General features: G+C 40.1%; 1 protein-coding gene across 3 annotated transcripts in view; it reads left to right on the top strand.

The window, feature by feature from the left end:
* The first annotated feature begins 268 nt into the window (after positions 1–268).
* AVL9 (AVL9 cell migration associated) overlaps positions 269–14,887 on the top strand; it is a 53,535-nt gene continuing 38,916 nt past the window's right edge. For all 3 annotated transcript variants that reach the window (XM_045564572.1, XM_045564573.1, XM_045564574.1), the window contains exon 1: positions 269–589. In XM_045564572.1, coding sequence (XP_045420528.1) covers positions 497–589 — 93 coding nt within the window. In that variant the 5' untranslated portion in view covers positions 269–496. The remainder of the gene's footprint in view (positions 590–14,887) is intronic.

The raw sequence follows: 14,887 nt of genomic DNA on the forward strand, positions 1-14,887 counted from the left end.
TGGAGCAAAAGGCAAGGTGCGCGGAGCCGCCCGGCCGGGCCCGCCCGGATCCCTAGACACCGCCGCTGCCCCACCCGTCTCCGTCAGACCCTCCCTGTTCCGCCGCGCCCTGTCCCGCCCCTTCCCCCAGCCCCGGCCGGGCCCTCCGACCGCTCCTCCCTCAGCCCCGCCCGGCCCTCCCGGGCTCCAGCCCTTCCCCTCAGGCCCCGCCCCGTCGGGTCCCTCCCGGCCGGCCGCGCCCCGCCCCGCTCAGCCCCGCCGCCGGCGGTCGCCGCGTCAGGTGACAGCCCGGAAGCTGCGGAAGCGGATGAGGGAAGAGTGGCCGAGGCCCTGGGGGCTGCGGGGAGCTGCGGGAGCTGCTCTGCCTCCTCGGGGCTCCACGCGCCGCCCTCATGCGGCGCCCTCGCTGACACCTGAAGTCGGCCGCTCTCCGCCCTCGGTCAGGCGCGCCGCCCTCGGTGGTTGAGGTGGTCGTGCGGACCCGCGGCGGCAGCCCATGGAGAAGGCCGGGCGGGGCGGCGACGGCGCCCCCCGGGGGCCGGTCCTGCACATCGTGGTAGTCGGCTTTCACCACAAGAAGGGCTGCCAGGTGAGGAAGGGCCTGCGCCCGCCCACGGGCGTTCGGGCGTTCGCCCCCGCCCGACGCCCCCTGCCCTCCGCTCGGCTCGGCTCCCGTGGTGCTCGGTCCTCCCCCCGCCTCCCGCGACCCTTCGCCTCTGAACTTGACTCCTTTCCAGCTCCTCGCACTCGCCCCACCTGAAGCCCGGCCCCCACAGCCCCTTCTGCTGCCCCTGAAAAGTGTTGTATAAATAGCGGAGGACCTAGTTGGTTTGTGTGGGTTGTGGGTTTTTAAGTTCTCGTTTGGTGGAATGGGGGGAAGGAATCTACGGTCTCTTCCCCATCCATCACTGTGGCCACCTATAATGGGAGTCTTTAGAAACACTCAGCGCTTGGACTCCGTTTTCAAGATAGTGAGCTCAGTGGGCTTACACACAAATGCCTCAGATAGGTTGAAGCACATGTGGGCGCCGCAGGAAAATCGTCTCCCTTTGTCTATCTGATGGAAGCCTTAGAATCTGTCGCGTTAGGGTTGTCGCTTGACCCTGGCTCCCCCTTCCCATTGGGCCGTAGTTTTTCTATATGGTCTTGGGCAGATCTTGCCTTTTTTTGAGAGACCTCTTCAGATCGACTGCAGTAAGAGAAAGTGTATTTACCGAGCATAATGTGCAGACAGGCATTTTTCAGCAGCTTCACTGAATCTTTAATCCAGCATTTGAAAAGGAACATTTCTAATCTATGTATTGAAGGCAAGAGAACAGAAGAGAAACAGGATTATTTAATGAGCGAGCAAACATTGGAAGGCAGTGATGTCATAATGTGCTAGTGAGCAGCAAATTGAAATGCTTTTTTAAGGTATTAAAAATACTGATTGCTACCACTAGGTAATGAAGCATTTGATTTCTTGCGTTTTACAGAAAATGAAACATTTTGCAAGACTTATTGGCAAAAGTTAAGTTCGATAAAGAATAAGTGATGAAGGGAGTGAAAATGTGGTTGTGTTCGTTTGTGTTTTAAAGGCTACTTTAAAATATATTCCTCTTCCCTCATGTAAAAACAGTATATAAAGACACCAAGGAGGAAATTGCATTATTCAGTGTGGTACTAAAAGAATTCCACCCAGCAGCAGTAGAATAAAGTTTTATAAAATATGGCCCTATAAAGAGAATAGGTATCTGAGATTGTGCCATAGCTTGCAAACATTGTATTCATCATCATTAGATTCCTTTTTTTTTTTTTTTTTTGAGACAGTCTCAATTCTGTTGTCCTGGGTAGAGTGCAATGACATCATCACAGCTCACTGCAACCTCAAACTCCTGGGCTCAGGTGATCCTCTTGCCTCAACCTCCCAAGTAGCTGAAACTACAGGCATGTGCCAGGATGCCTGGCTAATTTTTCTATTTTTAGTAGAGACGGGGTCTCAGTCTTGCTCAGGCTGATCTCGAACTCCTGAGCTCAAGCAGTCCTCCCACCTTGGCCTCCCAGAGTGCTAGGATTATAGGTGTGAGACATCCTGCCCCATGATTCGATTTTTAATGCTTTAAAACTTCACATAGGTGAACGTGGTAGTCACTTTATAACTTTCTGTGGATGTAGGTGAAGTAATTGAAACTTGGAGGAAGTAAAATGATCTTGGTGAGGTCACACTGCAAAACAGTCCTGGAGTCAGACCTAGAATTGCTTCCGGTGCCATATGTTTTTATTTGGCTTTGGGACTTTAGGAGTCTCTCAGAGTAAAGTAAGAGGTGGAAGCCCACTTCAGAACCAAACCTAATGGAGCTTTGGGCAAGAAATAAGAAGATACCTATATTGGTAGGAGATAGAATAAAATATCTTAATTTTTGGTGTCATCTAAAGTTAAGATTTAAGATAATTATATTTTCTACCTGTTTTATTGGTGAAAATAATATTTATATTTCCAGAAAGGAAAAATTATTTACTTTATGAAACAAAATGCAATACTGCTACAAAATTAAAACTGTACAGTAGATTGTAAGATGAAAGAGGCACTTTGGGCTGAAGTAGCATGCTGGGTGCTATGGCATTTCTCTGAATTTGTCTGACTTTTGACTTCAACACTGAGGTCAAGGTGACTGGTTTTGTACAATGAACATTGTACCGGGAGTGAGGAGATCTGGATGATGTCTTGGCATCCCAGCCCTTGTGACCTACAGCAATTCTCAATTGCTCAATTTTTCTTTTCCTCAGTGTCCCCTACCAGATTCTTCATAGGAATTTTAGACCTGGCAGAAATCCTTAGAGATCATCCACTCCAACTCCCTTAAATTTCCCAACGAGTAAACTGAAGCCCTGAAAGGTTAAGTGACTTTAGCATGCCTGCATAGCTAGTTTGGTGCTAACATTGAAACTCAGATGTCCCTAGTCATTATAATGACATCATTCCTTTTTAAAAAATACCTAACATAGTATTTCTCATTTTAATCATTTGGAAGTGTATGATTCAGTGACATTAAATAGGTTCACAGTGTTGAGTAACCATCACCACTACCTATACCCAAACCCTTTTCATCATTCCCAACAAAAACTGTATACCCATTAAACAGTATACATCTTTTTTTTTTTAGTAGCACTTTCAGGTTGCAGGCATTTAGTAGAAAAAAGTACATGCCTTGTTTTTTGTTGTTTTTTAATAATCCAAATGGTACTTCACAGAGACAATGGCAATTTTTTTTTCAATAATGTACTTATTGAGTATGGGTTACTGTAGAAGAAAATGCAAAGAGTTCTGTCACTGTGCAGTGAAAGATGAGAAACCACATATAGGTTTGTTTGATTTTTTTTTTTTTTATAATTTTAATTTTTTTTTTTTTTTTTTTTTTTTTTTGAGACAGAATCTCACTCTGTTGCTTGGGCTAGAGTGCCGTGGCGTCAGCTTAGCTCACAGCAACCTTAAACTCCCGGGCTCAAGCAATCCTTCTGCCTCAGCCTCCCGAGTAGCTGGGATTATAGGCATGTGCCACCATGCCCGGCTAATTTTTTCTATATATATATTTTTTTAGTTGTCCAGATAATTTCCTTCTATTTTTAATGGAGACGGGGGTCTGGCTCTTGCTCAGGCTGGTCTCGAACTCCTGACCTCGAGCCATCCTCCCACCTCAGCCTCCCAGAGTGCTAGGATTACAGGCATGAGCCACCGTGCCCGGCCAAGGGGGGGTTGTTTTCTTGTTTGCTGTTTTTCAGGTGCTCAAAGTGGCTTGCTTTTTTATTGCACCTCTTTTATTTTTTATTTTTTTTAAAGACAGAGTCTCACTCTGTTGCCCAGGCTAAAAAGAGTGCAGAGGCATCATCATAGCTCACTGCAAACTCAAACTCCTATTGCAGTTTTTTAAAATTACAGTTGCCTCTCTTGCACTGTAGCAGAAAGTGAAGCACTAAGAACCTGGTTTTGCAAATCAGAGGTGAGAATGTGCTATATAGCTAGTTAAAGTCAAAATGCACAGTGAGTAAAAAGAAGTAATTTTTAGATTGGTCTATTTTTGGTTTCGGTTTTTTTTTTTTAAGAGACAGGATCTTGTTCTTTTGCGTAGGCTGGAGTGCAGTGGCATGATCATAGCTCACTATAACCTTGAACTCCTGGGCTCAAGCGATCCTCCTGTCTCAGCCTCCCAAGTAGCTAGGACTTACAGGCATGTACCACCACACCTTGCTAATTTTATTTTTTGTACAGATGGGATCTGGCTGTGTTGCCCAGACTGGTCTCAAACTCCTAGCCACAAGGGATACTCTCATCTTGGTCTCCCAAAGGGATTACAGGCATAAGCTACCTTGCCCAGCCTCTATTGCGTATTCTGTAGCTTTTGCAAGAGTCAAACGTTTATAATTTCAATGGGTCTATTACTAATTCTCAGAGAAAAATATTGACTTACTGGTAATTATCTGTTAATTTTCTTTTTTTTTTTTTTTTTGAGACAGTCTCACTCTGTTGTCCGGGCTAGAGTGAGTGCCGTGGCGTCAGCCTAGCTCACAGCAACCTCAAACTCCTGGGCTTAAGCAATCCTACTGCCTCAGCCTCCTGAGTAGCTGGGACTACAGACATGTGCCACCATGCCCGGCTAATTTTTTGTATATATATTTTTAGTTGGCCAGATAATTTATTTCTATTTTTAGTAGAGATGGGGTCTCACTCTTGCTCAGGCTGGTCTCGACCTCCTGAGCTCAAATGATCCACCCGCCTTGGCCTCCCAGAGTGCTAGGATTACCGGTGTGAGCCACCGCGCCCGGCCTATCTGTTAATTTTCAATTGTTCCATTAATGGAAGTCGGTTGGATAGATGACGCTATGATTTCTGGAGTCTAAAGAGAGTTACAGTTGGGTGAGTGAATCATTTGAAAAACCTTTATTGGAAGGAAGGTACTAGCCAAGTTGTGTTGAGGGGCTGCTAGCACAGCCGGTCAGAAAACAGCGCGTGAATGAAAGAGTCTCTCACGCTGGATTAGTCGATAAATTTGACATGTCAATTCAGTCAAAAACAATGAAACTTTTGCTGGAGACATAATTTGTATAAATTCATGGTAGTTCATCTAGCTGGACCAGGATGTTCAATGGATATATAATAGTATTGGAAAAGATAGAAAAATAATTTGTTCAAGTACTTTTTTCCCCATTTTTGATTACTCTGTTTTTTCCCTATTTAGTCTTAGTTTTTATAAATATTAAGAACAATGTTGATTTTTACTAGGTAGAGAGAAGTATTATAAAAGCAAATGCACTAAAATATCCAATATATGTTATATTAGTTCTTAAAGGATGTTCTTCACTTCTGCAAATCAGTGTCTTCTTAAATGTTAAATGCCCTACACTCTGCTTTTTTTTTTTTGAGACAGTGTCCCATTCTTTCACCCTGAGTAGAGTGCCGTGGTGTCATCATAGCTGAGTGCATCCTGAAACTCCTGGGCTCAAGCGATTCTCCTGCCTCAGCCTCCCAAGTAGGCTGGGACTACAGGCGTGCACCATGATACCTGGCTAATTTTTCTATATTTTTAGTAGAGACTGGGTCTCTCTTTTGCTCAGGCTGGTGTCGAACCCCTGAGCTCAAGCAATACTCTCTCTTAGGCCTCCCAGAGTGCTAGGATTACAGGCCTGAGCCACCACACCTGGTGCACTCTGCTTTCTTAACCTTTCAAAATCCAAATGCACTTCATTTTTGGAAAGGGTGTGTGTTATGTGCGGGTAAATCTTAGACAGAATAACTGTTCTAGAGATGGCTGGTTTTTGTTTTAACCAGTATATCAGGTGTTTTCAGAGGCTCTAATTATAATTATGTAAGATGGATTAATCAGCTACTTCATTTTCCATTTTAAGATTTTACTTCCAGGTGTACAGGATTAAAAGTGCATGGCTCATTGAATTGTGACTCTGACTTCACATAGTTTTAACTTGTGTGAGGGGACTACTCTTCCAAGTATTCAGAATTGCTGTGGGTCATGTTGATCACCAATTCTTTCCATGCACTGAGATTATTCATAGCAAAAATTCCCGTACTTGGTTATAATTTGTAACTTTTAGATTCAAGCAAGCTGAAGTAAAACCTTTGTTTAAAAGTAGTGCCTTTCAGCAGTCTGCTTGGTTAAGCATGGTAACTTTGTCATTTCTTCACATGGACCACAAAGTGAAAGATGTCTTCTCATAGTGTTATGTTGAAGACCCAAAAACTAGGTTTGTGAAAGATAGTTGTTAATCGTGTTTCCTGCACTTTTTCCGTGTTTGAAGTCTTCAAGATGTATTTTAAATGAACATCTATTAACATTATCATTTGATTTTTTTTCACTTTTATTTGGGTAACTGTGGGAGTGATTTCTTCTGTAGATAACATGTTAGCTTCTAGTTGGGCTTTTTCTATTATAGTTTACTGATACCCTTAACATTTAGAACATTTTAAGTGATTTAAAGTACTACCAGGACATTTAAAATAGTTTTGAAATATTTACCCATTTCAAATGTTTTTCCTGAATTTTTTTTTAATTTAGCATTTAACAAAGGATGTTTCCTCCTTTGAAACTTAAATGAAATTAGACTCTTTGACATGAAATAATTTGTGGACACCTCTATAGTAAATTTGCTTGTTATGGATTGTGTATTCCAGGGTTTTGTTGTTCCAGTACATAAACCATATTTGTCAGATTAGCATAATTTTTTGCTAAATAATATACTCAAATGTATACCAAATAAAGTGGTTCTTTCATAAATAGGTTAGAATTTTTTAAACACTCAAATTAATAAGGAATATTTTCCAAAGTGATATTATTAAAAAGTATAAGTACTTGATTTTTGACCACTTTTCTGATAGTTTATTGTTTTGCATACATAGCTTGCAGTTTCAAGTCTTAAATAAACTGGTTTTACCAGACTGTACTTCTTAAGAAAAGCAGAGTTAGAAGTGTTAACACTAATTCCACCTAGTGTATAAAGCAACCAGAAACAGTGAAGGGAATGGCAGATTTTCCTGTTGGTCTGATTGGACTTGTCACAGGAAAGTCTTCATGGGTAGCATATAGTTGCATTGCAAATTCAGGGGTGGGTTGAGATTAAGGAGGTTAGTTCATGTTAGGGTGATACGGCTATACTCAAGCCCTGACTGATTCAGGTTTTGGTGACAGATGGCTCACTGACAAGCCTGTTGTTTTGGCACCTGCTATTAATGGAATCCTGTGGTGACAATAGTGAAACATTCAGGCATATTATTTGAATCTTGTTGAATTAAGTAGTTCTTTGGGGCAGAAAGAACAAAACTGGAGGGTTAGAGGTTAGAGAAGAATAACGTTTTAGATTCTTTTTAGCTACTAGTTTTAGAGAAACTTTGTTCTAAAACAAGATTACATTTTCTGGCCCTCCACAGTACTTTTATTTCTTAAAATTTAATATTTTAAAGGAGGTTTTTTCCTGATTTTGCCCATGCTTTCTGTATATGCTGAAATTGTGAACATCTCTGATTTAGCAGAGCTACAATATTAACACTTAGAACAGTAGAATAGTTTTCATTCAGGCTTTGGCCAAGCAGAGTGTCAACTTGTATAATGGAAATTTAGAAATATCAGGAAGATTCTTTTGTCTACTTATGATTCCTCTTAGCTAGCTAGAAAGTGTCTAATTTTCTTTTTTTGGTTTAAGACTTTGGTCCCATGTAAAATACTTATACCCATGGATAACCTTCTCTTTCATATCATTAATGTGATTCAGATACTTTGCTAGGCATAGACTTTGCTAAAGGGAAGAGTGAAGAAGGGCCCTGGTCTAGTAGAGATGGGCACTGCAAGAGGAAGATGAAGACACATAGGCAGAGGAGTCTACTTACCTATTTAATAATTTTGAGTAAAACAAGTCTTATTATATTTGGTTAAGATGCCATCAGATTAAAAATTCAAGTTCTCCCTGGGATATTTTTAGAGGATGTTATTTAAGCTGATATTTTTGACAATTTCAAAATCATATTCCAGCTATTTTTTAAAACAACATTTATGATCAGAAGTAACATTTGTTACCTGAATGAGGGGGTTTGTTCACCTGGCAAGTAACAAATGACTTTCCATGAGGATGCAGGTCTTGATCATTAGTTTTAATCACTTGCAGCAAATGAGGAGTGCACTGGGAATGAGGGGCATAATTTCCCTTTACACACACGTGGGTCATCATACTCACACATAAGTTGCATATTACCCTAATGAAGCTATAGCTCCTGCCAGGGTGGAGACTTTGAGGAACGTTCACTTGAGTTTATCTATAGGCTGCCAGAGTCTGTTAAGGGCTAGTTTTAGCCAGCTGAGTAGCCACAGGCCTCAAAAACAGGTGGATTGCTCAAGTTGGTTGAATGCCTATATTCTCTGGGGACCTTCCCTTCCTACTTACAAAATATACTCACTGTTGTAGAAAAGTGAGAAAATATACAAAAGAAATAAAGAAGACTAACACTCAAAAAATCTTGCGTCCTAAACAGATCTGTTCTTTAACGCCTTGATGAATATCTCTCCAATTTGTCTATGAATATATTTTTTCCAAGAATGCATCATATGGTGATCAAGTATGATGGCCTGCCCTTTTCATGTAACAATATGCCATAAATATTTTCCATTTTAATAAATATTACATTATCATGTTTTAAAATTGCTAAATAGTATTTTGTTTTATAGAAATACTGTTATTTATTTAATTGCCTTTTTAAACACTTAGGTGGCATTCCAATTTTTCACTATTTTGAATAGTGCTGTGAAGAACATCCTTGTGGCTAAATCTTTGCACCTTTTTTCTTAAGTGTAGAGATTCATTTTAGCCATTTTTTTAATGGAGATTTTATTAAAATGGATTTTGAAACAACTTACTGAACACAATTTAAGTTAGTCTGGGTGACTCTTCATAGCAAATGTCACTCATTGTACTGTGGCATTCTTCGTTTAACATAAAGCGTTTTGCACATGCCTCTGACTTCACTGGACTTTGGATAGTCAGAGAAAGAGATGGAGATATTAGCAATTATTTCTTAATGTTCTTGTAACACTAAAATAGTGATGGTAGTGTTTTTTAAATTCTATAAAATCTTTAATGGCTATGTATATGCATTGTTTCATTAAAGTTCCATTGATCTTAAAGTAGAAAAACAGAATGATGAAGTCTTAATTTTGGTGCCTCAAGTACATTTAGCATAAAAATTAGCTTCCTTTGTCTGGTGTAGTTTTATTGACACCAGCAAAATGTCATTTTTTTTTTGTTTTTTTGTTTTTGAGACAGAGTCTCCCTCTGTTTCCCGGGCTAGAGTGAGTGCTGTGGCGTCAGCCCTAGCTCACAGCAACCTCAAAGTCCTGGGCTCAAGCAATCCAACTGCCTCAGCCTCCTGAGTAGCCGGGACTACAGGCATGCGCCACCATGCCTGGCTAATTTTTCTACACATATTTTTAGCTGTCCATATAATTTCGTTCTATTTTTAGTAGAGGTGGGGTTTCGCTCTTGCTCAGGCTGGTCTCGAACTCCTGACCTCGAGCGATCCTCCCGCCTCGGCCTCCCAGAGTGCAAGGATTACAGGCGTGAGCCACCGCACCCGGCCTGTCATGTTCTTTTATATAATAAAGTGATGATATGATTTCTGGTTTCATTGTGGTGGAATTCACAATTACATTAAAAAAATTTCTATACTTAAGCAAAATACATGTCATCTATCTTCCTGTTCATAATCCAAGTACTCCATCTTAAGTAAAGGAATATAAAATAGTTCTTTAATTCTTAGGAAAAAATAGAAGTAGCAGCCTGTTATTCACTTAAATATATAAAAACAAATGCTTTAAGGAACTTATTTCCATTTAATTTAAAAACAAATTTCTTTGTAATTGGTAAGTCTCGATAGTGCCATTTTACTTGATAGTATACCCTTTATTTTTCTGAGCATCCAGTGCACTCAGGAAACTATGAAATACAATAGGCATGTTAAGCACAGCTGTTTCAAAAATCAAGTTGGCAAATACAGTGATTTGTTGCCAACTTTGTAACAGAGTGAAGAGGAATAATGCCAAGAGTTTTGTAATATTGACTTTTTGAGAGATTAGGAGAGAAAACATAACTGAGAGAAGACATCTTTGATGTGTAGAGCTGTTTTGGTTTTGTTTTCAATTGGGAAACAATAGAGCTTTGACTTTGATGCCCAAAATGTTATGACTATTAAGAAAATAAATAATTTGTGCTTCTAAGTGAAAGGGGAAAAGATTCCTGAGATGACTAGAAAGGGAGCAAAGCGACAGAGCGGCTGACTCAGTTACTGGGAAGGACTCTCATCTGTAAGCCATGTATGGATATCTGGGGGGGTCCATGGATGTGTTTAATTTGTGTGCTAATAGTTGGGTATTGTGGCTTCTCTAGTAGGGGAATGGATAGTGTATTGTTAAAAAGTGAACAAAGGGTACTTCTGAAGTACTCAGAGTACACACAGGTACTATATTATACTGTTTTTGTAGTTTCTCTTTGTCTTTTCAGTCTTCTCCACCCTCTAGGACAAAGTAAATGGAATCTGACTAGAGGACACCAATTTGATTTGTGAACTATGAAAAGTAGTGGTAATTTTTACCATTCCTGGTGGACAAACATGTGTCACCCTTTCTTACATAGTTCATTTAGCATTTAGAAAAATTACTTTTTTTTGACTGGGCGCGGTGGCTCACTCCTGTAGTTCCTAACACTCTGGGAGGCCGAGGCGGAAGGATCACTCGAGGTCGGGAGTTCAAGACCAGCCTGAGCAAGAGCGAGATCCCATCTCTACTGAAAACAGAAAGAAAGTAACCGGACAACTAAAAATATATAGAAAAAATTAGCCAGGCATGGTGGCATATGCCTGTAGTCCCAGTTACTCAGGAGGCTGAGGCAGGAACATTGCTTGAGCCCAGGAGTTTGAGGTTGCTCTGAGCTAGGCTGACGCCACGGCAGCCTAGCCTGGACAACAGAGTGAGACTGTCTCAGAAAGAAAAATTGCTTTTTTATTCTTTGTGATTAGAGCATCTTTATTCAGCTGTCACTTTTAAGAAATCAGGTATTGTCTTTTTCCCTCTTCTCCTTTTGTGATCATATGAGTATGTAAATTATTACTACTAATTGGAATCAAAGTAGATTTGGTCACATGAACATTGGTTACATGAAGGTATTTGAAATTTTTGTGATTTAATAACATGCTTTAGGGAGACATTTGATATATCTGTCACACATTGTATGTAAGTGTTAATGCCCTACCAGATACCATCTTTTTTTTTTTTTTTTTTTTGAGACAGAGTCTCACTTTGTTGCCCGGGCTAGAGTGAGTGCCGTGGCGTCAGCCTAGCTCACAGCAACCTCAGACTCCTGGGCTTAAACGATCCTACTGCCTCAGCCTCCCGAGTAGCTGGGACTACAGGCATGAGCCACCATGCCCGGCTAATTTTTTTTGTATATATATTTTTAGTTGGCCAGATAATTTCTTTCTATTTTTAGTAGAGACAGGGTCTCACTCTTGCTCAGGCTGATCTCGAACTCCTGACCTCGAGCGATCCACCCGCCTCGGCCTCCCAGAGCTAGGATTACAGGCGTGAGCCACCGCGCCCGGCCCAGATACCATCTTTGATCCCCAAATTTTACTTAGATTTTTGGCTGTGAAATTTTACTATTTAATAGTATCCCTACTAGATGAAAATCAGTCTAAGCATTTCTCAATCTCTGGGGACTAATAGTATCCCTACTAGATGAAAATCAGTCTAAGCATTTCTCAATCTCTGGGGACTTAACATATGGTTTTTAACATACCCTTAGGGCTACAATGTACAGCTGTATAGACTTCACTACAGAACTCCAGGGAGAGCCATTCATGTAAACTACAGCGCCCATGTTTTCCCCTGGAGTTGTACAATGAGGCAGTCTGCTACACTTAACTTCACTTTCTATGGTGCTGGTTAATTTAATTGGCATTATTATTTAAATTGCGTTTTGATTCAACTGAGTAGTATTTAAGAGTCTTAGGCAACTTCCAAGAGAATTCCTGTGAAGCTTTTATGCTGTGAATTGTGTGCCTGTCTGGATTAATTTGAACATATAGAAAGGGGTCATATAGAATATTTGGTCAATATTTAAAATGTGAAAAATATACAATTTGAGATTTAAATATACCATCAGTTTGGAAATAACTGGTTCATTTTATTTGTTTTCCATGCTTGATCTCTGATTCACAGATACAGACTAAGTATCCTACCGTTCAGTCCTATTCTGACATTAACTCCACAGATTTAAGGGCTCATCCCACAAAACGACCTTCACTTCAGGTGCCAGTTACAAGTCCTGGATTCCTAGCCCACCCACACTTCTGTCTAACTTAGCTACAAATTTGGGCCTCCCCATGATCCTCTCTAAGGTTCAATAATTTGCTAGAACGATTCCCAGAACGAAGAAAAACACTTTGCTTATATTTACCGGTTTATTATAAAGGACACAACTCAGGAACAGCCAGTTGGAAGCGATGCATAGGGCAAGGTATGGGTAAAGGGGCACAGAGCTTCCATTGCCATCTCCAAGCGTACCAACCCCCACCCGAAATGCCTTGATATGTTCACCAACCTGGGAGCTCCCTGAATCCCATTGTTTAGGAGTTTTTATTGAGGTTTCGTTACATAGGCATGATCAATTAAGTCATTGGCCATTGATGATTGAATTCAATCTTAACACCTCACCCCGTATGTTGAGGAGTGGAGCTGAAAGTTCCATCCCCTAATCAAGACTTGGTCTTTCTGGTGGCCAGCCCCCTCAAGAGTTACCTTATTAGCATGATCTCAGGTATGATTGATTGGGGCTCATTATGAATAACAAAAGATGCTCCTATCGCTCAGGAAATTCTAAGGGTTTTAGGAGTTTTGTTCAAGGAACCAGGGGCAAAGACCAATACACACACACACACACACACACACATATACACATACACTTGAATAATACTGAATAGTTTATAATACTGTTTAAAAAAACTAGAAAAAATATTCAACAATACAGAATTGATTAAACAATGAAATACTATATAACCATTAAAATTGTTATATATATTAATAGATATAGAAAGGAGGTTGTATAAACAGTTTTCAGTTTGATTAGCAAGTTCAGCAGTTTCCAAATGCAAGTGTTTGTTGATAGCAAATCTACCAGCAGGAGAAAAGAATTCTAGAAAGCTGCCAACAGTACAGGCAGTCTACGATTTATGAAAGAGTTGTATTCCAAAAGTTGGCTGTTTGAAATTCTGAAGGCATTTTCCCAAAGAAACAGTGTTACAGTCTGGGCCAAGTCAGCCTAAAACCGTGTTAATTTAACCCATGGAATTCCTGGGAGTATATGTAGTATCTCTCTTCTACTTATGACAATTTTATGAGTCAACTACATCTTGATTTCTAACTAGAGCCACCCAAAACTGATCTTTCAGTAGAGTTGGGAATTGGGAGAATATGTTGAACATAGCATAGCTTCCAATGTTAATTAAACTTCTGGCCATTGGCAACTTGTTAACTAAATCTTCAGAAAAGAAGATATATTTCTACATTTGATCTTAACTCCAAGATGATAGGATGGAAGTGAGATTTTCTTCAGAAGTTAGGAACTGCTTGTGGTTGTCTTGCTTTTTTATGTATTTTCTTAATTCTAAAAGCAATGCATATCCATTTAAAAATAAATACTTAATTAAAAGAAAATGATAATATCTTCAGCTTGCTGTCAAATAGTTTAGAAAAGTGTATGTGTTTGTATATACACATATACATATGCAACACATATAAAGCAAGTGTGGCCAAAAAATTAGCAATTGGTGAGTGTAGATGAAGTTTATAAGGTTGTTCATATTCTTTTAACCTTTCTGTAAATTTGAAAATTTCAAAGCAAAAAGGTGGGGATATAAAAACTTAGCAGGAATATTCCCTTTATCTTCAATCCCCAACCCTGTTCTCTTCAAAGTTAAAACTTTTGTTAACGGTATGTATAGTTTGTGTCTTTTCAAGCATTTTTTAAATCCATTTACAAAAAGTATGATTTTTTGCATAGATGAAATCATGGCATAAATAGGATTGTACTACATTTACAGATATTTTACTTGTGGTTTTGGGGGCGGGTTTTGTTTGTTTGTTTTTGTTTTTGTTTTGTTTTGTTTTGTTTTTGAGACAGAGTCTCACTCTGTTGCCCAGGCTAGAGTGCTATGGCGTCAGCCTAGCTCACAGCAACCTCAAAGTCCTGGGCTCAAGCAATCCAACTGCCTCAGCCTCCCGAGTAGCTGGGACTACAGGCATGCGCCACCATGCCCGGCTAATTTTTCTATATATATATTTTTAGCTGTCCATATAATTTCGTTCTATTTTTAGTAGAGATAGGGTCTCACTCTTGCTCAGGCTGGTCTCGAACTCCTGACCTCGAGCGAGCCTCCCATTTTGGCCTCCAGAGTGCTAGGATTACAGGCGTGAGCCACCTCGCCCAGCCTTTACTTGCTTTTTATATGTAACAGTATATATTAGTTTTCTGTTGCTGCCTTATAAATGACCCCAAACTTAGTGATTTAAAACAACTCAAATTTATTAAAGTTCTGGAGGTCAGAATTCTGAAATGGGTTTCATTGGGCTAAAATCAAGGTATTAGCAGGGCTTTGTTTCTTCTGGAGGCTCAATTTTCTTGCCTTTTCTGCTTCTAGAGATCACTTACATTCCTTGTCACATGGCCCTTCATTCCATCTTCTAAACTAATGCTATAGCAACTTTGAATATCTTTCTCTGATTCTTCTGCCTCTCTCTTATAGGGACCCTGTGATTACACTGGACCCACCTGGGTAGTCCCCAGCTCAAGATCCTTAATCATA

Source organism: Lemur catta, chromosome 11 (assembly GCF_020740605.2).
Source record: "Lemur catta isolate mLemCat1 chromosome 11, mLemCat1.pri, whole genome shotgun sequence".
NCBI classification, from domain to species: domain Eukaryota; kingdom Metazoa; phylum Chordata; class Mammalia; order Primates; family Lemuridae; genus Lemur; species Lemur catta.